Source organism: Ambystoma mexicanum, chromosome 2q (genome assembly GCF_040938575.1).
Source record: "Ambystoma mexicanum isolate Mex_15411 chromosome 2q, UKY_AmexF1_1, whole genome shotgun sequence".
Taxonomy (NCBI): domain Eukaryota; kingdom Metazoa; phylum Chordata; class Amphibia; order Caudata; family Ambystomatidae; genus Ambystoma; species Ambystoma mexicanum.
Window position 1 is genome coordinate 1,071,225,077 of NC_090924.1, and position 25,547 is coordinate 1,071,250,623.

At 47.1% G+C, this 25,547-nt stretch overlaps 1 protein-coding gene across 1 annotated transcript in view; it reads right to left on the reverse strand.

Moving 5' to 3' along the window:
- DUS3L (dihydrouridine synthase 3 like) overlaps window positions 1-25,547 on the reverse strand; it is a 947,437-nt gene that overhangs the window by 334,037 nt on the left and 587,853 nt on the right. The window contains exons 8-10 of the mRNA XM_069648414.1: window positions 7,277-7,342; window positions 7,081-7,191; window positions 6,859-6,955 (exon numbers count right to left, since the gene is read on the reverse strand). Of these exons, the coding sequence (XP_069504515.1) occupies window positions 6,859-6,955; window positions 7,081-7,191; window positions 7,277-7,342 (274 nt within the window). The remainder of the gene's footprint in view (window positions 1-6,858; window positions 6,956-7,080; window positions 7,192-7,276; window positions 7,343-25,547) is intronic.

A 25,547-nucleotide genomic window follows, 5' to 3' on the forward strand; every position in this document is an offset into this window, starting at 1 on the left:
CTGACTCCCAAAGCAGTACCAGTAAATGGAGAATGGAAAAGAATTTAGAGTACCCAATCAGATTGCGGAATAAAGAACCGCCTTACCAAAGGCCATATCCTGACCATGGATTGTATCCAGGGAATAATGCTTAACAAAGGTGTGGATTGAAGCCCAAGTGGCTGCATCAAAAAAGCTCCTAATAGGAACCCCCTGCTGGAGGGCTGCGGAAGTAGCCACACCCCTAGTGGAATGAGCTTGCAACCCTTCAGGAGAGTCCTTACCCGCCAATCGATAACACTCTGTAATGGTGAGGATAATCCACCTGGACAAGGTCTGTTGGTAACAGCCTTGCCCAACCGATGTCCAGCATATCCTACAAAGAGTTGATCATCCACTCTAACCCTGGACATCCTAGAAATGTAAAAGCTCAGCTCTCCTAGGATCCAACCGATGGAGACGCTTCTCTTCCTTACCAGGATGAGGAGACGGGTAGAAAGATGAAAGAACCACATTTTGACTCAAATGATATTCAGAAATTACCTTAGGTAGAAAAAAGGGACGTACCCGCAGTACAACCCTGTCCTTGTGAAACACAGTAAAGGGTGGCTTAGATGAAAGTGCCTGCAATTCACTCACTCTGAGAACGGAAGTAACCGCTACCAAGAACACAGTCTTGTAGGACAGTAATCTCAAAGGACAAGAGTGCAAAGGTTCAAACGGCGCACCCACGAGAAATTTCAAAACCAAATTCAAATCCCAAACCGGCACCTGGAAAGGGGACGGCGGGAATGCATTAGTCAGTCCTTTAAGAAACTGAGAAATCGAAGGAATCTTAAAGAAAGAACATTTTTTGGACAAGCGCTTAAAGATAGACAGAGCCGCCAGGTAACCCTTAATGGTACCCACTTGAAGGCCCCTGTGGGCCAAAGAAAGTAAGAAAGACAAAACCATAGGAATGGAGCATAGAAAAGGATCAACATTGTGATCTCTGCACCAGTCGCAGAACTTACGCCAACGGTACAGACACTTTGTTGCAGGCCGCCTGGCCGAAAGGAACACCTCCATCACGTCATCCGGGAGGTCCCAAATCCTTATACCTCAACCTTTCAGATACCAAGCATGAAGGTTGAGAGTCTTGACCTCTGGATGGACAACCTGGCGTCCTCGCGCCAGAGCAGATGCTCTCGGTAGGAAAGCCAATGTGGAGGGCAGATGGACATTTCTAGAAGGTCCGGGTACCATGCTCTCCTGGCCCAATCCGGCGCAATGAGGATCATGTGGGAACCAAACCTCCATAACCTCTGCAACACTTGAGGAATGACGGGGACTGGAGGCAACGCGTACAGCAGTGGGAATGACCAATCCACCACAAACGCGTCTCCCAAGGCTCCTCTTGGAGGAAATTCCCTCGAGAAGAATTTCTCGCACTTCCGGTTCGCACTGGTGATGAAGAGATCCACTTGCGGGGTTCCCCAAAGGGCGAAGATCTCCTGAAGGACTTCCTAAGCTAACTCCCACTCGTGAGAGATCGAGCTCTGCCTGCTCAGAGCGTCCGGTGCCACATTTTCGTCTCTGGCCAGATAAACCGCTGAGATTGAAATGCCCTGCTGGATGGCCCAGAACCAGAGCTGCATCGCCTCTCTGCACAACGGGAGTGACCCTTCCCTTCCCCCATCTTTTTTGTTGAGGTAATGCATGGCCACTGTGTTGTCCGTCATGATCAGGACACTCTTCCCCCGTACCAAGGGCAGAAAAGCCTTCATGGCTAGCCTGATGGCCCTCAGCTCTAACAAATTGATGTGGAGTCTGGACTCCAATGGAGACCAATGACCGCTGGAGAACTGTGACCACTGCATCTTGAGGAGCCACTTCAGGGATCCCATCCAGAGCCTGACCTCTGGCACCAGAAAAATGCAGGATGCAATGAGGCTGTGCAACCTCAAGATTTAGAAAGCCGGGAGAGACTGGGCATGTTGAAACTTGTCCACCATCTGCACAATGTGATGAGCCCTTACCTGGGGAGGCGAACACTTCCCCATGGACGTGTCTAACACAGCCCCGATGTACTGGAGCTGTTGGGAAGGTGTCAGATGCGACTTCTTGAAATTCAGGGAGAAGCCAGCCTGTGGAGGGTGAGACAGAGATGATCCAACGCTTGCTCGGGAGGGCGCGCCTGGATCAGCCAGTCGTCCAGATAGGGGTAGATGTGAATCCGCCCCCTCTCTTGACGCACGCTGCAACCACCACCATTAGCTTGGTGAAGACCCTGGGGCGGAGGTCAATTCGAATGGCAGGACCCGAAACTGAAGGTGCGAGTCGCCAGCCGCAAACCTCAGGTACTTTCTGTGCACGGGATGAATCAGCACACGAAAGTAAGCATCCTTGAGGTCCAGAGACAACAACCAATCCTGAAGTTGAAGGGCCTGGAGGACTTGAGAAAGGAGTGACCATCTTGAACTTGTCCTTCCTGAGAAGTTTGTTCAACCAACTCAAGTGCATGATGGGTCTCAATCCCCACGTCTCTTTTTGGTATAAAAAGAATAAGGGGAATACCATCCTTTGTTCATCTCCGCTACAGGCACTATTTCTATAGCGCATTTCTCCAGCAGGTGCAAGATGACCTGGGCAAGGAGCGGATCCGGAAGCTTCAAAGAGTTTCCCCAGTGGATTGTCGGGAGGCCGCTGAATGAAGGGAAGACAGTAGCCGTGGGCAATGGTATCCAGAACCCACGCATCTGAAGTAATGGCACGCCATTCTTAGAGATGCTGAGACAGTCTGCCCCCAACCGGCGAACCATGGGACATGGACTCATGACTGTTTGCCTTCAAGCACTGCTGCTGCCGCTTCCAAAGAGGCAGCTGCCTGAGCGGCTTTGGCACCATGAGTTCCCTGACCACCACGGGTACTTTTTCGCTGGCTCCTCTGACTGGCGGCCCCTCTCGTTCTGCCAAAGGAGGACAAGTAACAAAAAGAACCTCTCCTCCATTGTTGTCCCCTAGGACGAAAAGGCGGAGGTTGACAGACGGCTGCGCTTAAAGATTTGGCCGCAGCTTTCGAGGTCTGCAACCTCTCAAGGCTCCTTGCTGCCAAACAAATTTGCGCCATCAAAGGGCATGTTGAGAAGACAGGCCTGCACATCCGGAGCAAAACCTGACTTCCGCAACCACGCAAACCTGCGTATAAAGGTGCTTGCAGCCATGGAACGGCTAACACTGTCAGCCATATCCATGCCCGACTGAAGGGATTTGCACATGTCATCCTTGCCATTCTGCAATAGAGCAAGGAACCCATTCCTTTCTTCTCCCTTGCTAATATGCTCAGCCGCTAAAGACACGCAGTTCCATAGAGTGTGTGAAAACCTTGCCAAGGCACACGTGGAGTTGGCCAATTTCAATGCCATACTCCCAGCAGAAAATACCTTCCGGGCCAACCGTCGAAGCGCTTGTCATCCCTATCCAGAGGGATGGTAGGGTACGCCGCCTGCCTCGAGGTGGCTGTAGCTGCCTGAACCACAAAACTCTCAGGAGATGGGTGAGTAGGTAAGTAGCTGGGGTCGCTAGCGAAGGGCAGTATTTCCAATCAAAGATTTAACAGCCGCAAGACATTCCGGGGACTGCCACGTAGCTGCCACCCTTTTCTGCAAGGCGAGATGGAACAGTAAAACAGGGTCAGAGGATGGTCCTTGATCCAAGATGTCCGTTAGATCGTCCTGCCCAAAGTCTTCAGGAGGACTGGAGCAGCCCAGATACTCCGAGACCCTAGCGATGAGCCTCCTGTATGAAGCCACTGCATGAGCCCCAGGCTCAGGCCTACCAAATTCCTCTTCCAGGAAGTGTCGAACCCACTAGCATCATGGAGGGTCTGCCTCAACTCCTCCAAGTGACTATCTCCAGAAAAAAGTGGAGCTTCATCAAGTTCACCAGGGTTCTCAAACTCTGACCTTTCCTCCTCTTCATAAATGTCAGCCAGAGGGAGTTGAAACCCAGGTCTGGTGACATAAGAGGGCCTGGAGTCAAAAACTGGCCTCACAGACTTCTCCTTAGCCTTCCTAGGAGGATCCACGATATCCAGGTACTCCAAAGGCAAGTTTCGAGAAAGAATCCCCAAAGGCGCCGAGAGCGTGGACAACCTCGACTTCATGAGGGCCGAAGGCTTCGGTGTGAACACAGGTGCTGATGGCGCAGTGGGCTGGTACAATGGTAAAGCGATGACGTCCGAGTCAGACGGACAAGGCGCCGAACAAGTCGACGCCGGCATCGAGCCCTCAGTAGGTAGCTGGGGTCTCGCTGGGGACAAGGACCGAGACCTAGAGACACGTCTCTTGCAACTTTTCAAATCCTTGTCCGTACAGACCTTGAAGGCTCCTGATGCGAGTCGCATCGCGGACCCGAAGGCGTGCGAGCCACGGTATGAGACCAATCCGGGACAGCTTTGTGAGAAGGCACGACCGGAACCGTGCCCTGCGATTGAAAAATCCCTAACATTTGTTCTTTAAACACAGCCCATTCCTCCAGAGTCGAGGACTTTGTCGGGCATGCGACCTTCCTTGAGGAACCATCCTCTGAGGAGGACGGAGAAGGCGACCAGTGACTGCGCTTCCTAGAGTGCCGGGACGAGGAAGAAGAATGGTGTCAACCACTCTGGGACTGAGATCCCCAGGACTCCTTCCGATGCAGGGAGTCGCCCATCGAGTCGTCGGTGGAAACCCCCTTGGACTTAGACTTGGATTTTCGGGACGTAACAGGCTTAGAGCTCCTATCTACCTGAAGCTTCCCATTCTGCTCCCGCAAGACCTTGACAGTCAGCGACTGGCATTTCGAACAGTCAGTGTTGTACGACTCACCCAGGCACCACAAACAAATGCAGTGCGTGTCAGTGAGCGACATCTTCGACTTGCAGTCCCAGCAGGTATTGAAGCAAGGCGGCAGAGTCGGAGCGGTCGAAGAGAAAGACATCCTCACAATGAAAACACACGAGGTGCGCCGAGTTCAACGAAGCAACTCGTTTGCAGAAAAAATGGAACTGAGGCTACGGGCGCTGTGCATCCTATTTATAACATCCGGTGACGTCGCCCTCGACAGAGGCCTTCAAGGGGCATCGACCCGACGCCGGACGCCCTCTGCCGAAAAAGTTTCCGAAGTGCACAGCTGTGGACATTACATGTCAAAGATGTGGAATACTTTGGAGGACACAATCCATTCTAACAACTTTTACTTGCTTCAACTTCTATGTGAATTCTAATTGAGATGGTTATATTTTCCGGCAAGGAGTTTTCAGTGAATTGGAATACCAAAGCTTCACTGACTGCTCCAAAAACACTGTGGTTGTGGGCGGCGTCTACTTCCCAACTTTCCTCTTCACTACTTCAGGCACTCTTGCGACCCCACAGCCCTCTGCAGCACGGGTGTCTCCGATCCGGCCCGACCGCGGAGAGTTTCCTACTTCCCTCAGCTTGCTTCTGCACACGGGCCTCGGGGTACCTGCACGACTTCAGCTCTGCAGTCATAGCGATTAGGCGCCCTGGGAAACGTTTCACATCTCCAAGTCTCTCTCAGTGCAGCCACAGCCAGACAGGTTTTGTGAACAGAGGACCAACTCAGAACCTGCAGGTGACATCTGCTCCTCTCTCTTTCCGGCGTCCCTTAAGTGGTCACACTTCCTCGTGAACTGCCAGCCTCTTGCTCTTCTTCTGCTAAAACTGACAAACTTCCAGCTCCTGCTCCAGCTCCTTCCTACAGCTCCTTCCTGCTGCACCCTTTTATGCCTCTCCGGTGGGGAATTTGACTTCAGGTGCAGGCCCTTAATGTTAATTGACTGACCCTGGCAAAGGCTCTTAGGCCTACTTGCCTGTTCTTTACTGTGGCATCCCTCATCATCCCTTTTCTTCGTCACGGTCCCTGGCGGATTCTGGGACATGCAGTTCATTTTAAAGAGATTTGGGTTTTCCACTTCTTTTTCACTTTTAAGGATGGCATCAATTCCCTTAATATTTTAGAAGAGGGATTGTGGGGTTTAACCCTTTTAGAAACAGGAGGTGCAGAGAAAGCAACCCTCTCACCATTCCCTGTACCTTTGATATTGATGGGAGCATTTAAGCTTTGGGATAAAAAAAAAAAGATATGCATTTGATTAAATAGATTTAGATATTTTATGCTTAGGTTTTATTACCTTGGTTTTATCTATTGGCTGAAAACAATTAAAATGACAAGCCATAACCTCTCCTGGAATGGCAGTCAGAGTATCCTTTCAGAGGAAAAATACCATGCATCTCCTGGAATCTCCTCACTAACCTGGGCCCTGTCTTCTCCCAGGTGATCCTCCCACAGTACACCACCCCCAGGATTGGGATCAGAAGTGTCTGCCCTCTCCTCATCACCTGGTAGGAGACTTTAGGCAAGGTTTTTGGTGAGGCATCTGCAGTATTCCCCACAATACAAAGTATCCCTCTAACCTTAACAACTGTATTTACGTGAGGATAGTAAAACATTATCAATGGAGAACCCAAAGGGTTCCCATTAACACTGCACATAAGGTGCAGTGTGCTGTAAAAGTTAAACACAGATGCCTTTAAAGAGATATGAAGGAAAGCAGACTCCATAGTAAAGATAAAACACAGAACAGAGTTCCAAAAAGTCACAGCAAATGAGAATGAATAAGGTGAAAAAGCCTCCCCTCATTCCTCAGAAGTCCAGCAAAATGTGGTGGGGGTCTCACTAGGAGAGGGGATGAAGCATACAAATGATAGGTCTAACAGTGCCTGAGGACTCAGAGTAAAAAATTGGAAACAATCCCCAATAGTGACAAAACATGAAAATCAACATTTTATTTAAGTAAAGATATACTACGTAGCAAGGAAACATTGGGAGGTTACATACCAAACAAAGGCATTGGGCTGGCTAGTTTAGCACATTGATTTATGTACTCCCAGTCAGCAAGCTTTGTGTAACGCTGTTCTTTTGATCTGCCGTGAAGCTGAAACAGAAACAAATATTAAACCTTCTGAAAATAACATCAATTACAGGTGAACAGTAAGAGGACTGTTCCTAAAAAGAAAGCAAACTTCGAGACAATTAGGACTAGCAAAAAGGAGTACATACCGTTACTAATGAAACTCCCCAATTCCTTAAATTAGGAATCAATTTATGAGCGAGATTGGCATTTTCTTGCACCCCTGTCCGTATCTTTACAGTCAAAGGAACATCGAGTACCTTAAAGGAGAATAAGAAATGTCTGAGTACATTAAATAAGCCTAAAAGTCTTCTTCCCAAGCCTCAAAAATAGGAGTTTACTTACAGAATTCATTCCTTTAACAATGTGTTCAAGCTTTTTTGATCGATTCATTAAGGCACATCCACCTCCCTGGTGAAAAAAGAAAATCTATTTTGTGAAATGTTGTAGACTTTTCAGGGGCAACTAGTTGTATACATACATGTATCCATTCAATTCTAAATTCAGCTCCCACCCAGTCCTCTCATATTGTACAACAGAGTAAGGAAAACTGCCTGTAGCTTATAAAGTTAATAGAAATGATGGGTTTAGATTGTCTCAAACCCAGTGTCCAGTATCCTGGCCCAGATTGATGTGTTCCTGAACAGAAGACTGCAATTACGCCCACAACAAAGAGGGGAAATGCAAAAAGAAAACAAAAATAATAGTCCCATGTAAAAGTCGAAATATGATTTTGTTCTGACAAATGCAAAGGTTGGTGGACCAGAGTATATAAAGAGGGTATTTTCAGAAGAAAAGCTATGTAGGCCAATTAGCTGAAGTCTAACTGCCCAGCCCCACATGTAAGGTGATATAAGCTGTTCTGATGTCACTGGTTTCAATGTTGTTACAATGTAAAAGGTCATTGTGACTTTTTGGGAAGATGGTCTGAAATACAGTGCTAAACTTATCATTGAATTATGTTCTAGTTCTACTGAGATATCACCAAACCTGTGTGTGGTAGGAACTATATCAACTGTGCTCGTTTACAGATTTAAACATGCTAGAATGATACCAACTGTGACACCTCCTCCCTTTGTTCACTGTTTTTGTATCCTGCCGTCAAAAAGTAAACAGTGTTCAGGTGAAGGACTATATTGCCCTAGGGTTGTGTTTATGCGTTTGCAACTGCTATCCATTCCTAAATGTCGTTGTGTAGTGTTTCTTCTGAAGACTCACTTGATTCAGGCTAGTTTTGATGTTTTGTATACACTTAACATGTGGGCGTGAAAGTGGTGCTAAACAAATAAAGTCATCTTTCACCTTACTTGGGTATACTTTCGAGGTAATTTTTGATCTGCTTTTTTATCAAGATGTTGATCTGCGTCCCTAACATTCTCCTGCGCTTCGCCTCTCTAACCTTTCCACCACAAGATGTTGGAGATGGCCTAATTATTTACACTGGATATTACTTTGAGAAAACTACTTCAATATGGTTTACTAGTCTAGTCTTTTCAAAGAACTTTGTATATTTTATGTTTTACTTTTATACAGATAGCAGGAGAACGTCAACAAGTCAATCTACAAATGAGCACACAAGGGCGTTTGGGCATTATCATACAATGGTAACTTGCAATAGTACAATGGCAGCTAAATTAACCAGGTGTAGGAGGGAGACATGACAGTAAGAGAATACATCACAGATGTGATTAAACAAAATACAACAGGCTAGAGTCATTAAATTCAATAGTGGATTGTCATACTGTAGATACATCCATGGACAGGAAATGGAGAGGAGGAGATCACACAGGAAAGGGAATAACAGATGCCAGTGTGGGTGCTTCTTCAAGCGAGAGCCTGCTAAAGTGGGGATGGAGTGGATGTCAGGGGATGGTAGGGTGCGGGGATGGTGGCGGTGAGAAGGATGAAGCAGTGCAAGCAAAAGATGGCAAAGGGAGAGTGGATAGCAGAGAGTTCAAGGGCAGCTGCAAGTGTGTGAGGGGGCAAGTAGCAAGAGATGGCAGAAGGCGAAGCCCATGAAAAGATTTGTAGACTAGCAAAATTAATTTAATGAGGTAACAATTGTGCATGAACTGCATTTCCACACAGAGGTGGATTGACAGAATTTGAAGAGGGTGCGGGGAGCAAAGTTGACATTTTTTGTCAAAAGGGGTAAAGAGGGAGTGCGACAAAGAAGCTGGAGTAGTTATTCAGCCTACTGAGCACAGATGTTGGAGACAAAGGAGCAGATTTTCCAGATACTGAGGATATGGTGGGTTTTGTTAGGGCAGTCTTTCAACAGTCCACTTATGGTAGGACTCTATAAAACTATCCCCTTGGTATACAGAGGCCCAACTTCTAGCATAAGTCTGTACTACTCAAGGTTTTGGATGTATGGCAGAGCAGTCAAGCTCATTTTAGGAGGGAGATGCGAGTTTTAAGTACAAAGAATTTGAATATACATAGGCCTAAGGAAACACTCATACAGTTGTAGTTATTTATTTTATATACAGAAGGCAAAGATACATCCTCAGATAGGCAAGTACTATTTCAAAGCTCGTAAAGACAAAAGAAACCCAATGTAATAATTCAGGTAGTAAATCACAGTGTACAACTCCTGAGATTGATTAAGGCAATTTAAGGTAAGTAAAACCACATATAGCAACTCAATCATTTTATTCCTACAACAGATTATTTTAACACCAACAATACGAGGTCAGTACTCTTCAAGACATTAACCCTAAGACTTTAGCAGTCCATCCCTATGTAAGTATGAGTTCTTCAAAGTCAGACTGGAGGGAAAGCAGGAAAATCACAGCTGTAGAAAAGGCAAAGTTCCACAGGATTCTTCAGTATCAAGATTTTGTTGGTCAAACGAGTTCAGGGACCTTGGGAAACGCTCCCTGTATGCGCACAAGAGTTATGCCTGGGGGAACGTTTATGGGCGAACATGCAAACACCGGAATAGGCACTCCAGCAACAAAGGAGCAATAGAAAAACTCTAGTTTAGTATTAATCTGAGTCCCACAGTACCTTAGGAGGGATGAAGTAGTTGTAGTCGGACGCCTTCACGATGCAGCAGCGGTGAACCCGGTCTCCTGTTCCTTGGTGTGGTGACAAAAGGAGGGGCTCTGGAAGGGATTTCCCAGCAGCATTTGAGAGAGGTTTCCAGCAAAGGATTATTCATGCTCCAACACAGGCATGTGGTTTTGGTGACTTTTCACATACTCCAATGAAGAATGGTTCTCATCCGAACGATTCACCTCACTTGCTCTGTGATGAACTCTGGCAAGAGGACTTTGAGGGGGTGGGGGGTGTGGTGGTCTTGCCTCTGGAGGGTCGGAAGCAGTCCAAAGTTTCAGGAGAGTTAGTTTGCGGAAAGACGATGCACTGCACTCAGGCTCGAGGTCCCAAGATATTGGCGGTTTGCAGCCCAGGAAGGTCGCAGCTTGTCCTGGGATGGCTTGAATTGAAGGTGGTCTGATTTATGCACACCATTCCAAGGGAGTAAGTCATCCTCTTTGGATCTTCCCTGTCAATTTGAAAATGGGGTCAGGACAGCAGCTGTAATTCCTCAGGCTTCTCTGGTTACTGGAAGGAGCTGCAGGCATATCTGGTCGTCGTCTTCAGTTCTTCTGTTCCAGTGGTCGACTTGTCTTTTGCCTCAGGATCCTCGCCTTTTATCCAGGAACCCAGCCAATCAACAGTCATGCAACATTCAAAACTGTTGGAACTTGTTTTGCAGCAGTCATGCCAGAAGACACAGTACAGCAGAGTTTTACTCCTCTACCGCTTCCTGTCCTTGAAGACACACTGGAGCCTCGGCGGGCTTCACAACGGATTCATGCTGAAGACAAAAGTCAAATCAGGTTGGCAGAACGACCAAGAAAGGACATGTATACAAGAAATGGCGAAGAAAGACGAGCCACCATTTTGGGTCAATGCTGACCCTTCTGTGTATTACCACAGCTGTGAACACAAAGGGTAGGAAAAGTACACAAAAGTTGGTAGAACACGTCCACTTCCACCAGCCATTTAGGTATGCTTGTCACGATAACAGAAATGTTACAGGAGCAGTGAGAAAGTGGATACCATCTATTACATCAGCACTCCACATAAGGTGGTGTGTGCCGACCTCTCAAAAGAAAAGGTAATAAGGATGACAAGTATGACCCTGTCCTTGGGAAGAGTAGTTCTCACAACGAAAATAAAAATATAAAAAGGAAAGCCCAATGGACTCCCAGCAATACTGCACAAAAGGTGCTGTAATAGTAAATTACAGTTGCCTTTAGAAAATATGGAGGAAAGCATGACTCCATGATATAAAGTAAAGTCTTCATGAACAGGGTTCCAATGGGCAAAGTAAAAAGAGTGCAGGAGGGGAAAAAAGGCTCCCCTCATACAGCAGGACAAAGATCCAGGAGTCCAGCAAAAAGTGATGGGGTCTCACAGGTAGAGGGGATTTGGGATAAATATGAACACTCCTCCCCCCAGGCTAAGGGACTGGGGGATCTTATCCCTGGTTCCAGCCAGTCATACTTTCTGGAGAGACCATCAGCATTCTTATGTTGGGCACCTGACCGATGTTCTATGGTGAAGTCAAAACCCTGGAGGCTAATGGACCACCTGAGCAATTGATTTGCCCCCGACATCTCAGAGGTTGGTGGTCAGTTTGAAATCTGAAAGTAGATCCATACAAGTATTGTCTAAACTTCTTCAATGCCCACACAATGTCAAAGCACTTGCGCTCAATTGTTGCCCACCTTGTTTCTCTATCTTAGTTTTCGACTGCTAAAGCAGATGGGGTGCTCCCTGTTAGGCAGAAACCTGTGCAGTTCCCTCTGGGACCACTGCAAAAGATTTAAGACTACAGGTGTTTGGCAGTAGACCCACTTGGTAGCAGTCTGTACCACACAGATTCACTTGGTAGCTGTGGCTGAGCAGTCAGACTTCCCTCAAGAAGAGTTAGGCAGTATAAAGCGTATTCACAATAGGTCAAAAAAACACAGTAGAACAAGCAAACACTGACCAGAGCTTGGTGTAAAAGATATAATTATTTATTTAAAACCACATCTAGTAAAACACACATGCACTAATATTAAGCAGTTCAAAAACACGGTCACTAAAAGGTATACACTACATTAAATGAATATTAGACAAGTCTTAAGTAAAGCCCCTCTTATTTTCAGACAACGGTGAGCGCTTAACGCAGATGGCACTCTAATAGTTTGTTTTAAAAGGGAGAGAAAAGCGGAGTATAATTTGAAACAGATCTGAACACTTTCACAAGAACACAACAAGAGAGGAAGGCAAAGTAAAACCGTGAAGTTAGAGTTCAGAAGGCCGGATCCACTTTAAGAGGATCAGAACGAAATGTGTCCAAGGTCACACGGTTGAAAAGTGCACGAAAGTCTCGAAAAGGTTCAGAAAGAGCTGGACCAAAAGAAAGGAACCAGTTAGTTGGTCAAGGCGGCCAGCCCAGTCCAGAAGGTTAAGGGATTATTATTACCTTGTAGCAATCTTTAGAAAGGGAGGCCTGGCGGACACGGTACCTTGAAGTGGTGAGAATGCTCCAGCGGTGGAGGCGGTTCCTGGAAGCGGATGCAAGTCGGTGCTTCGTCCGGGGGAAGAGAGGATCTCGTCGGGGAGGAAGACAGGAGTCCGTTACACTGCCAGGGAAGAAACCAGCCGCGGAGGTCTCAGTTAAAAGGAGCGGTCCTTTGGTTCGCGGTCCAGTGGTAAGTGGCTATCCGGTTGCCGGGGTGCTTGGCACGGGCAATTCGATCACAAGACGTCCTGGGATGCGAGAAAAAGAAGGTAAACTGGTTGTGCCCACCAGTCAGGGGAAGAAGACTCTCCAGCTGGGAGATCTTCTCTGTCGTCGGGAAGTGGTGAGTCTGTTCCGTAGGGCTCCACCGTTGGTGTCGTCGTAGCAGGTCGGCTCAGCTTCTCACTCGTCGGATTCTCAGGTCCTGTGGCGACTTCTGAAGTTCCAGTCCCCAAAGCCCCGCTTTTATGCAGCACACCCCCATTCACTCAGCCTAGCCGTCAATCAAACATGCTAAGTGGTGGGCCAATCACACAAGAGTGCGACTTGAGTTACCAAGGTAACTCAGTCCAGGGTGCCTAAACCCCCTCCCACACCCCCTGTGGTACCCAGACAGAGTGGCACCACTTTTGGAGGCTTCTGTGGAGAAGCCCACCAAAAGTGGAACAAAGGGCTCGACTTGGGTTGGAGTCACACAAGAGAACACAAACGACATTTTAGAATCGAGTCCTGGCAAAAAATACCAACCGGCGATTTAATATTAAATAAATAAACCGGCGGTATGTTCGAGGCTATGAGAATTAAATAATTAAAGTTGGTAGCCTCGAACAATGGGAAAATCCCACAGGGATATATTCTGCCACCAGCCAAAACTCGATTGGTGGGGACGGAGACGTGCCCCTCGACTAACAGACCCCAGGGCAATCGAATTGCCCCGACCAGTATGTCCACAATATGATGGTTTGTACTGGTTTCTGGTCATAATTTGAGACTAGTAAAGCCAATGGTGACTTTACATGCCCTGGGAGACAGTAGTCAGTCCCAGGGTATGGAGTCTATGACGGGGTGTCACTATGAAACCCCTGTGTCACTGCACGGAGGGTGCTGTGTAACACACATAGTAAAAAAACACATGAGACCCAATGGAGTAAAGGATCCCATAGCCCATAAAACACATTAACAGTCAAAGGAACACCATGAATCACGTCCAAGAGTGGGAAAAAGAGTCTCACTCTTGGCAGGAGAGAAAAAAACAAACTTCAGAAATCCAGCAAAGCTGCTGGGGGACTCACTAGGTTAGGAAATTCAGCCTAACCAGAGAATTCTCCCTAACACCTGTCTGTCATCCATTTGGTTCAAGACGGCCCCAATTCCTGTATTTGATGCATCAGTCTGCTCTAAGAAGGCCAGAGTGTAATATGGAGCTCTTAGCCCTGGACCGGTTCTGCCCCTGAAATGCTTTCTCACAGTCTTCAGTCCACTGAGGGTGCTCAGGGTATTTTGGAGAAGATTTGGTATTTAGAGGGGATGCTATGGTTCCATAATCCTCTTTAGAACTCCTGTAGTATACTGTGAGGCATAAGAAGGCGCTCACTTGTATCTGAGAAATAGGGGTGGCCCAGTCTTGTACACCCTGTACTTTGCTGGGTAAGTACTTAGCCGGATAAAAGGGCTCAGCGTGTTAAACGCTCTTTGCTGTGATCTGTGTTTGATCTACAGGTTCGAATCCCGGCAAGGCCAACTCAGCCTTTCATCCTTCCGAGGTCAATAAAAGAATACCTATTTAGCTTGAGTAATAATAGTAATGTATGTTAATATGTCCCATGTAAAGCACTTTAGACTAAAGCGCTATATAAAAACAAATTAGTCTTACATTATTATTTCACCCATCCTACCTTATGCCAAAGGAAGACGACTTTACTCTAACCAACTTGACATTTACTTGCCTTTATGGTCAGATTGGCCTGTAGGATAGCATGCAGCACGTATTCAAGACGGGAAAGATACTCTTCCCAAGTGCGGCTGAACACCATGTCATCCAAGTATGCAATGCAGAAGTTCTCTAGCCCATTCAGGATATGATTCACTGTTCTATGAAAAGTGGCAGGTGCATTTTCCAGACCAAATGGCTCGTCCTTAAATTGATACAGCCCTTCTGGGGTGGTAATTCCAGCTTTTTCCTTGGTATGGTCTGTCATGGCTATTTGTCAATAGCCTAACATCAAGTAAAATGTACGGAGGAGCATGACTGAACCCAGTTAGTCCAGCAGTTCATCTGTCCTTGGCAATGGATGGGCATCGGTCTTGGTGACTGAGTTCAAGGCTCTATAGTCCACACACAACCGTAATTCCTTGGTCCCTGCTTTTGGCACTAGTACAACTGGACTAGCACACGGACTGGTGGAGTGTTCAAAGACTCCAAGGTCAAGCATCTTGTTGTAGAAGAACCATGAGGGCGGGAGGGAGAGTAAACAGGGTATGGCCCTTACTCTAAAATAGTTCCAACACAAACATAGGGCAAAAACCACTGTATGGAAAAATGGGTTTGAGCTCATCAGGAAATCCAGATGCCTATGTGGATCAGGACCAATGTACTAGCACCCAAAGAGAGGGTACATGTACAAACAAGGCTGTGATGGAAGGACAGAAAGGGATAGAGTGAATATCTAACTATCCCTGCCTAAGTACAAAACCTCTTCTAGGTAACCGTGCTGTGCCTCTTACAAACAGTGGATAGAAAAAGAGATAAACTAACCACTTCTAGGTAAGTAATACTTTCAGCCTTGTTGCACCTATGCCACTCTCTTCTACTATGTGTAAGCAGAAAAAGGAAGAGAAGTGCTCAATGGTCACTTAAAAGAGTACACCTATGGTCAATTGGAGAGGCATCTAGTGGGGTACCTGTCAGTTTATTAGCCACTAGATTGTCGTTCTGGCCATTGTGGACTCAGGTCTAAAAACTACACAGATACATTGACATACAATGTTCGACATAACAACAAAGAAGATACCAAGTCCCAAAGTACGTCGCAAAATGATGTAGATATGACGGGTCATGGGTAGTTGGTAAAAAGGAATGCTCAAACTACAAGGCAGGCGTGATTTGTGCCTCTTGTAAGTAGCAACCACTGTCGACCGGTTTCTGTGGCATGTGTGCGGGTAAAGCCACTATCATCAGGACAGTCTTCTACTCACATCAATTGGTACAGTCTGGTATGGGTAATTAAAAGACTGACCATATTGAGGGAGGAAGGGTTCAACATATAGGGATTGTCAATACTTTATCCCCAAGTTGTAAGCGCTGTGCAGCTGGATCACATGGAGAGGGAACCTATGGGAAACAAAAGGAAGTGTATGTAGCCATATTCACCTCAGAGCTAAGAACATCAATTCAATTGAATGTGAATGACACACAATTAGTTGTCATCCACCTAAGCAACACTGCTAGTACTAGTATTACTATCCATTTAGGAAGAAGGGACACATAGTTCATCACCATCCTAATATAGGTTGTAAGTGGATGGCCATATATGCATACTCCAAAATGAAGTCAAAGGTGTAAGAGAACAAAGGTGGATCATATATGGCCTACTATCAGGTACTCCCAATGTCGGATACCTAATTGACATCCATCCAGACATGAACAATAGTGAAAAGGAAGTCACAGGGAGCCCGAGCAAGTAATTAACGAAAGGGGGCTTGGTATGCAAAGTGTTACAATATAAATAACAGATAGTGTGGTGTTCAGCCATACCTTAGATAGGTCCCTGCTCAGGTAGTCATAGCTGGAAAAATAGGTGTACCCACATGTAAACGGCACACATGGATCTGAGTCCCCGCCTGTCTGTGGGGAAAAAGAAACATGTGTGCTTAAACTGGGGCCACCAGCAATTAGCAAAGCAGGCACAAGTGTCCGCTGGTGTCGCAGTATAATGTCCGTCCCGTGGGCGTTAGCGGTAGATAGAGGAAGCAGCCCAATGTGAGCTGCAGGGTCCAAGCATCTTGTTGACCTCCTCAATGCAATTCCTCACATGGTCTAACCACCTGTAGCCCCTGCCTCTTACAGGGACACTGTGACTAGTGAGAACAGAGGGGCAAACTGACTTAACAGAGTTGTGCACTCCGGCTGTAGCTGCAGTGCCAGGTTTAGAAGAGAGTTCAGCTCATTTTACAGATCCATCTGAAGGGTGTCCTTTTAGAAGATCAGGGAGAGGCGCACTCTCCTCTTCATGATCAGAAGCTTGAAGCAAAGCAATTTTTAATCTGGTGACATAAGCCTTCAGGCAGTTGGGATGAAAGACTGTAGGGGCATCCGTGGGGTTGCCAAAGTCTACCAGATAATTGACCTGTCCAAGTTTTCCTACAACTCTGAAAGGTCCTGTCCATTTGTCCTGTAAAACCCTTTGTTTTACTGGGATCATACCTAGAACTGGTCTGGAGTAAACTCCACCATGTTAGATTTCTGGTCATGCCAATCCTGGACCAGGGCTTGATTAGCCTTCAAGAAGTCAGATGCTGCAGTCATCTGTGCCAGGCATTGACTGAGGCCTAACACAGTCAGTAATTCGTACTGGCTTTGAAGGTAGAACACTTTCCAGACCTTCCTTAATCAGGATTACAAGGACTCAGACTCTGGATGGCCATAGAGGAGCACAAAGGAGCTGAAGCCCACTCCAGCTTGAGGCACGTAAGTAAAAAGATGGAATGGCATTAGAAGGTCCCACTTTCTTCTAAGGGGTTCCTCTAAAGCACATATCATGTTCTTCATGGTTCTGGTAAAACCCTCTACCAACCCATTGGTCTGGGGATGGTAGGATGTTGAGAACCTGTAGGAGACCCCACAGGTGTTCTACATGTTAGACCCCCTGTCTGATACTACCTCTTTGGGAACACCTACCCTGGGGTACAAATACCAAGTAGGGCCTTACTAACTGCATGAGCAGTGACAGTTCTCATAGTTATGGCCTCGGGGTATATAGTGGCATGGTCCACTACAACCAGTATAAACCGGTTGCCTGAGTAGATTGAAGGGTCAAGGGGACCAACAATGTCAATCCCACCCACCCTCTAAAAAGGGGCTCCCACAACTGGGAGGGGCACCAAGTGTGTTACATTCTTGGTTCCACTTTCGACAGGTAATTAGCAAGTGCAGCAGCTTCTGAAATGCTCATCTACTTCTGCTCCCATCTTGGGCCAGTAGGAATATACTGAGTCTCTCTTTGGTCCTTTTTGTACTTCAGTGACCAGCCAGAGGGGTCTCAGGGGCTGATTGCAGAAACGTGGATCGTATGTTTGGTGTACCACCAGTCTCCTGGAGTAGTGTGAGGAATCGGTGGGTGCCCTCATTTGTTTCCCCAATATATCCTCCTCTGAGGTGGACAAGGAAAGGCCATTGCTTTTGGATACTGAGCCGGACGTGAGAGGTGAATATGCGAGGGAGTATCACCTGGGTGGAGGAGACTAGGGGAGTAGGGATGAGGGCCCACTTGGGTGATACACGGTATCCCCCATTTCCCTTTTCTAAGGAGTCAAATGTCCCCCAGGCTTTTATATGGTATTACAAATCTCTTCACTATTATTTCAGAAAACACTCTCAAAACACACCAGTCAGGTACTGAGAGGAAGAGGGAATCCAGTCATGCATCCTTCCTCTATTAACTCAGACATACACAAACGCCACATTGGGACGAGGAAGAGGGATGCCGAGCACCCAGACCGTTATTATTAAAAGGAACATTGCCAGCACCTAGGGCCTAAAGGGTGGTATAAATGGCCCACTCAGGTGAGGCTAATGAGATTGCCTGTGGAACGCTTGCAGGAGTGGCCGGAGGAGAAGGCACGCGTGCCCAAAGCCATGGAGCTGCAGAGTTGTTGAAGCAGAATTGGATTGTGGCGGGAGCATTTGGAAAGGTCTCCGGTGCAGAGCTGGTCTGCCTACCTCCTGAGTCAGGAACACTCCCTTTCTGTGAATCTGAAAGCGAGGCGTGTCGAGTGGGGAGTAGCAACAGCCACAGAGAGCCTGCAGACACAGAGAACAGCACCCAGAGACAGCGTACCCGGTGAGTCAAAACAGACCGAATGAGACTGGGACACTGTGGTTCAAACCGCGTGGTTGATGCAGGTTGGATAGTTTGCGAATGAGCAATGGGCCTTGTAAGCAATCAGAAAGCCCGTCCAACTTAAAATACAGATGATTGATAACTGCCATAACCTGAAGGCTGAAAGAAATTAATGTAAGGATTTTGTGAATACCGAACTATGAATGAAATGAAAGTGACAAGGCCCTGGAAGGGCCAGGAAAAACAATGAACTTTGAAAGTGTGAATAAGCCAGAAGTTGAGTAGACTGGAGATTCAAGGTTGCTTTAATCAATATAACTAATCGACGTGAAATGAAGCTAATTTTGAATACCAAACTGAATGAAAGTAAGTGTGATTGAATACCAATTGGATTGAAAGCAGTTGGTGAAGTTGTCCGATAAAAAGGATAAATGAACTGCTTAAACTGAAAAGAACAGGCACTGGCAAGTACCATAAGGATAAGACGAACTGCGTAATTTGAAAGAATACGCGGTGGCAAAAGCTCTGAGAAGATCTGATAATCTAACAAGTGAATGGTGGCAAAATAAGTATTGAGAAAGCTGCAAGAAGTCCAATACTGCTGTGAAGCTGAAACAGTGGCAGTGTAACTGAAGAAGCAAGGCATGTGTGTCGATTGCGTGACCCGTAATGGGTGGATAATGTGGTCTGACAACTGTGCCTAGACAGAGTACACCCCTCTGAAGGAAAAGCCACTTAAATCATCTCTAATTTATGATTGACTGGCAAGGACAACCTGTGTATTTTGAACTAAAGGAACTTTGTGATATTGGTGAAAGGCACCGAAGCCTGAAAAGGTGGGAACTATCCCAAGGAATTGTGTTGGTTTTCAACATTGAGAGATTTGAAAGCTTGTGGAAGAGAACCCCTCTTTTTGGTAAAGTGAACTATCCTGAATTCCGGGGAAGGGAGAAACCTTTTCCAACCAAGAGCTGGAAGAAGCTCTGAACTTTTATTTGAACCCTTTTCATTTTGACGCTGACATCTCTACATATAATGTACAAGTAGATGTGAGGGCAAGTATAGGTTTTGGACACAGACATTTACATTGGACTTCCTGAGCCAGACGACCATTAGTTTCAGTTAGGTGGGAAATCCCACCTTAGCATTGGGTAAGTTAGCCCGTTTCCCAACCCTCTAGCCCAAACTTCACTCAGTTGTCTTTTTCTGCTTTCTGATGCCTTCACAGTAGACTCCATAGGCTTGCTGGAGAGGAGACTAACCTCCCAGTAGAGTCTATGCTTCCCTGGGATTTGCCCTTCAAACTGGGAAGCTGCCTGTTGACGCAGGCCTTCAAGAGAGGGACACTTTGTCCCCTGCTAAAGTCTGCCCTAGAGGGTCCACCTTCTGCAAGCAAATTCTGTTTCCACCAACTGGGCCTCAGCTGGAGGTGGGGCCACGGGAGTGACCTGGAACATTTCTTTCTTTGGGGAAGGTTTGGGCCTGAGGCCCTTTTTCCTGTGGAGACACTGGATTTCTCCTTGGTCTCAGCCTTCTTCGTGAAAGGTATGGGTAGAAGGCTTTTCTTCGTTGGAGACACTGGATTTCTTCTTGGTCTCAGTGGGCAGTCTCTTAAGTTTGCCTCCCTGGCCTTTTTGATCAGCTCCCTTTCCTTCGGGGGCTTGCATGTGCTGGAGACTACACTGGGGTCTTCAGATACTTTCCTAAGAGTACCCTACCAGGCACTTCCAACTGAACACTGACAAGAATCTTGACAGTCATAATTTCACTTAATGATGGCTGGCATTATGGGATACATTTGAAGAAGGCCTCCTGCAAACTTGGTGGGCCTTCTGGATTTCAGGTTTGAAATAAGGTTAGTCAACCACAGTAATGCTGGCTCCAGTGTCTCTGACGACAGGGGTACCGTGGCCATTTACAAGTACACTGTCCTTATAATATTCTTCGGTGTTCCCAGGGGTGGGGTTGTAAACATCTATATTCTGTTATTCCTGCAGACCCATGTACAATAAAGAAACTAGCTTCAACATCAATGGGTTCTTCTGCTGGAGTGTAAAAGCTGGCACCTGTCCTGTGAGTCCGTGTCCCCCCGCCCCTCCCCTTGGTCACCCGTGACTCCATGTGCACCCCACAGCCTCGCCCTGATCAACCTTACCTAATTTTTATATTGCATTGCATACTACCGTTGACCCACAACATGGGGCAGTCTCCATGTATCTGCCTACTGTTGGTACCTTGCATCTGTATACTGATGCCGCCCTGCAACATGGGGCAAGCACCATTTATCTGCCTTTTGCTGGTCCTTTGCATTTGTGAGCTACTGCAACCTGTAACTTGGCGCCCGACTCAATGTATGCATTACTTCTTTTTCTGCACTTTGCGTATGATATACCACCTTGCATATTCTGTGATGTTGTAATCCACTTCATACGCTTCCCATTCTGTAACCTGAAGCACTGTAACGAAGTATAATCACCTAGATACCTCAGGGTTTTGCGCGCTATACAAATAATAAGACATGCATTACTTACCGTAATAGCATTTCTGATGATTGTATCTGCTTAGATTCACATGCTGTGCATATGGTCCGACATCCAGTGGTAACCGCAGAGTATTGCATCTTGTCTTTCGGGGACCAAAAGGGGACGTCGGCATAGGCATGTCTGTGGCACTATCCCCATCGTGACGTGTAGTGTACCCAAAATCCCTCACGCGCCGAGGTGCCTATGATTGTATTTTTTCTGCCATGAGGGTGCCCAAGGCTATAGTGAGTGAGTACATAAAGAGAGAAAGTAGTAAGACGTCTATGTTCCTTCCACCCGAGCGGGGAGGTGGGTGGGCGCATGTGAATCTAAGCAGATACAATCATCAGAAATGCTATTACGGTAAGTAATGCATGTCTTCTGATGCTTGTTAATCTGCTTAGAATCACATGCTGTACATAGACTAGCGGGCAGAACTCTGAGTTGGAGGTGGGTTGTGAGAAGGAACAGTAGAGAAAAGATGTCTTAGTACTGCTTGTCCCACCTGAGGAGAATCAGACCTAGAACGAGGGTCTAGGCAATAGTGTTTTATAAAATAAAGGTGTGTACAGAACTCCAGGTTGCCGCTTTGCAAATGGACTCAAGGGGAACATTTGCAATGAATGCTATGGATGCCCCAGTGCCCCGAGTAGAATGGGCTCTAGGCTTGAAGGGCAGTTCTCTCTTAGCAAGAGTGTAACAGTGTGATGCATTTGACAAACCACCTTGAGATAGCTGATTTAGAGACAGGATCCCCCTTCTCTACCAGCTGCCACTGAAACGATGAATTGTTTTGTCTTCCTCAGTGGTTTAGTTCTTTCCAGGGAGAACATGACTGCCCTGCGCATATCTAGTGTGTGTAGGCTTCTTTCGGCCATGCTAGTAGGGTTCTGGAAGAAAGTGGGTAGTTCTTATTGATTGGTTCACATGGAACTTTGAGATGAATTTAGGCGCAAATCTGGGATGTGTGCGCAGAACTACCTCATCTTTGTGGATTGTAACAAAGGGGTCTAGAACAGAAAGAGCCTCTAGTTAGCTAACCCTTCTGATAGAAGTGATAGCCACTAGGAAGGCTGTTTTATAAGTCAGGTCTTTCAGACTTGCTTTATGCACAGGCTCAAAGGGAGCTCCCATGAGCCTTGTCAAAACCACATTCAGTTCCCATCCAGGGGCTGGGTGAGAAATGGGCGGATAAATCCTCTTAACCCCTTCCATAACGTCTTTAAATCACCGGTATTTTCAACCACAACACTTTTTGTTGTGATGTGGTGTAGGCTGACAGAGCAGCCCGATGAACCTTTAGGGAATTGAAGACTAACCCAGTGTCCAACAGATGGGTTAGATACAGCACAATGTGTGTGGGTGAGCAATCAATGGGATTGACGCCCTTGGAATTGCACCAGATGACAGAACTTTTCCATTTTCTGGCATAGCAATAAGTATTCGGTTTTCTCACTTCCCTGAGTATGTCCATGCACCTCTGAGGGAGTTGCAGATGTCCAAACTCTATGACCTCAGGAACCAAGCTGCTGAATTCAGAGTTTGTGGGCATGGGTGTAGGGTCTCCCTCCTGTCCTGAGACAACATGTTGTACGGGCAGGGTAGTTTCACTGGTGGGGAGAGGGACATTTCCATCAGGTGAGCGAACCAGGGTTGATGGGCCCACATGGGGGCCACCAGTATCATGGTAACTGGTTCCTGGTGCATCTTGTGCACTATCTTGTTGAGAAGGGGAGTTGGGGGAAAAGCGTAGACAAATTTCCCTGACCATGTTATCCAGAGACCGTTCCCCTAGGATCGGTTCTGGGGGTACCTGGAGGCGTAGTCTTGGCATTGGGCGTTCTTCTAAGTTGTGAACAAGTCTATCTCTGGGAAGCCCCATTCTGCGAAGACGTTGAATACAATGTCTTTGTGTAGCCGCCATTCGTATTCTTCCGGCAGAGGAAAATCTCTGCTGAGTATGTCTGCTAGAAGATTGAATTCCCCTGGAACATGTTGGGACAAAAAAAACTTCTTGTGTTTGAGAGCCCATATCCAAATGTTTTGGGAAAGCTTGGATATCCCCGGAGAGTGAGTGCTCCCCTGTTTGTTCAGGTAATACATTGCTGTAGTGCTGTCTGTTAGGATCAGCACGGTCTTCCCTTGCAGTTGCATCTGAAAGGCCTTCAATGCTTTGAACACCGCTAATAGCTCCAGTAAGTTTATATGGTTGGAGGTTGGACGCTACTTGAGGGGACCACACTCCGTGCGCTGTCTGCTGAAGCAGGTGAGCCCCCTCCCCCTCCACCCCGCGAGAGATGCGTCTGTCGTGAGAGCAGCTTCCACTGCAGGGGTGGTGAAGGTCATCCCTTTCAAGAGGTTTTCTCTTGACACTGGCTGTTGAGCCACTCTTTCATGGGACGCAAGCGCAGATGCGCGTGGGGAACCAAGTATATGCATGACGCCATCATTCCTTGCAAACGCATGGCTTTGCGCACCATCACCTCCCGACTGGCTACATACAGAGGGATCTGAAAAGCATGTTCTGAACCCTCTCGTTGGAGGGGAAGATGAGACCGTTCTTCGTCCGATTTAGAGCTCCCAGAAATAGTTTTGACTGGGGACCAAGCTGGATTTCTTTTCGTTGATTGAGAAACCCAGACTGAACAGGATATCTACTGTTTTTTGGGTGTTCGAAAAACAAGCATCGAACAAGTCCCCCGTAATGAGCCAGTCGTCGAGGTAAGGGTAAACTGGGACTGATAGGGTAAACTGGGGCTGATAGTCTGTGCAGACTGCCGCCACTGCCAGAACCTTGATAAACACCCTTGGCGCCGAAGCAATGCCGAAGGGGAGTACCTTGAATTGGTAATGCCTGTCCTGGATCATGAACCTTAGGAATTTCCTGTGCGCCGGCAACATTGAAATATGAAAGTATGCAACTTTCATTTCCAATATTGCCATGTAGTCTCCTTGTTTCAGCAATGGGATCACCTCCTGCAGTGTTACCATGCAAAACATCTGGGGTCTTATAAACTTGTTCGCTGGGTGCAGATCTAGAACAGGGCGCATGGTGAGATCCTTTTTGGGTACAAGGAAGTACACTGAATAAATACCCCCGTTTACCTGAAGAATAGGGACAGCTTCTACAGCATCCTTTCCCAGCAGCTCTTCCACCTCTTGGTTCAGGATCTCCAGATGGTCCGATAAAAGGCAGAGTGAGCACGGAGGTTTGAATTGTGGAGGTCGGGCGAATTCCACGCAGTAACCATGGGTGACCGTCTTTATGACCCACTGGTCATAAGTTATCCCCTCCCATGCCATGAGGAAAGATGTTAACCGCCCCCCCGACCAGGGTAACATGGGAGGGGACCTGGATTTGGTGGTAATTTCTGACCAGAGGCTGTGGCTCCTCTGGGATTGGGGCCTCTACCTCTGCCTTTGCCGCATTTCTGACCCCTTTCTAGGTAGTATGCAGTGTTTCCAGAAGTCTGTCCTTAGTTGAAGTTTCCCGTGCCGAAGTTGTTTTGAGCAGCATGGGCTTGCCCTCGAAAGGACCGCCGAGAGTTATTACCCCTCTGGGTGGAAGGTTTCTGTGTGATCTGTTGCGGAGACCTTAGAGTCTCATGCTCCTTCTTGGCTGTTTCCAAAGCCTCATCCCCTGCCTTCCCGAAGAGTCCTCAATGGGCTTGTTGATGAGGGAGGCTTGAGTTTCCGGTTTAAAACCTGACATACACAGCCAAGTGTGTCTTTTCAGTAGGGTCCCTTGGGCCAGAGACCTGCCTGGAGTTTTCGCAGTGTCAAGGGTGTTCTTGATCACATGCTGGTTAACTTGTCTTCCCTCCATTACAATGGAGAGAAGCTTTGATTTGGCGGGTTCGGGAACCTCTAGGAGGCCTTCCTGGAGCAAGATACATTGGGCGTCAGCATAGCTTGCCAATAGTGTTGTATTATTAGCAATCCACGTAGTGCATGCGGCTGCTGACGTGACACGTTTGCCAAGATTCCTTGTCTGGCGGTGATTCCCCCGTGGCAAGGGGTACCCCTGCCCTTTTCCGAGTGGTAGTCACTACCAATGAATCTGGGATGTCGTGCCTTCTGATGTATAGAGGGTCGGAAGGGGAAGGTCGAAATAACTTTGACTCTTGGGTTCACTGCCCGGGTTTGAGCTGGTGATACCAATGAGAGAGCCAACCTGCTCTTCAGAGTTGAGGAGGGGTATGGCCTGGCTAGATGGAGGTTTTTCCTTAAGGATATCCTCTACAAAATCCTGCTCAGGCACCGCCTCTTGAGTGGACATTTTGAAGTATTCAGCTGCTTTTTTCAACATGGAGTTTGAGTGCCATTTGGTCACCTACAGGAGAGGCCTGGCGAGCCGGGGTGGACGGAGGAGAATCCAGGCACAAAACATCAGAGTCCTGATCTTGCTGTGTCCATGGGTCCAGACCTTCTTGCTGGGTTTCCTCCCAGTTGTCCGTAGTATCCTGTTCTTCCTCATAAGTTTGAAGAAATGAAGCTTCCTCTTCTTA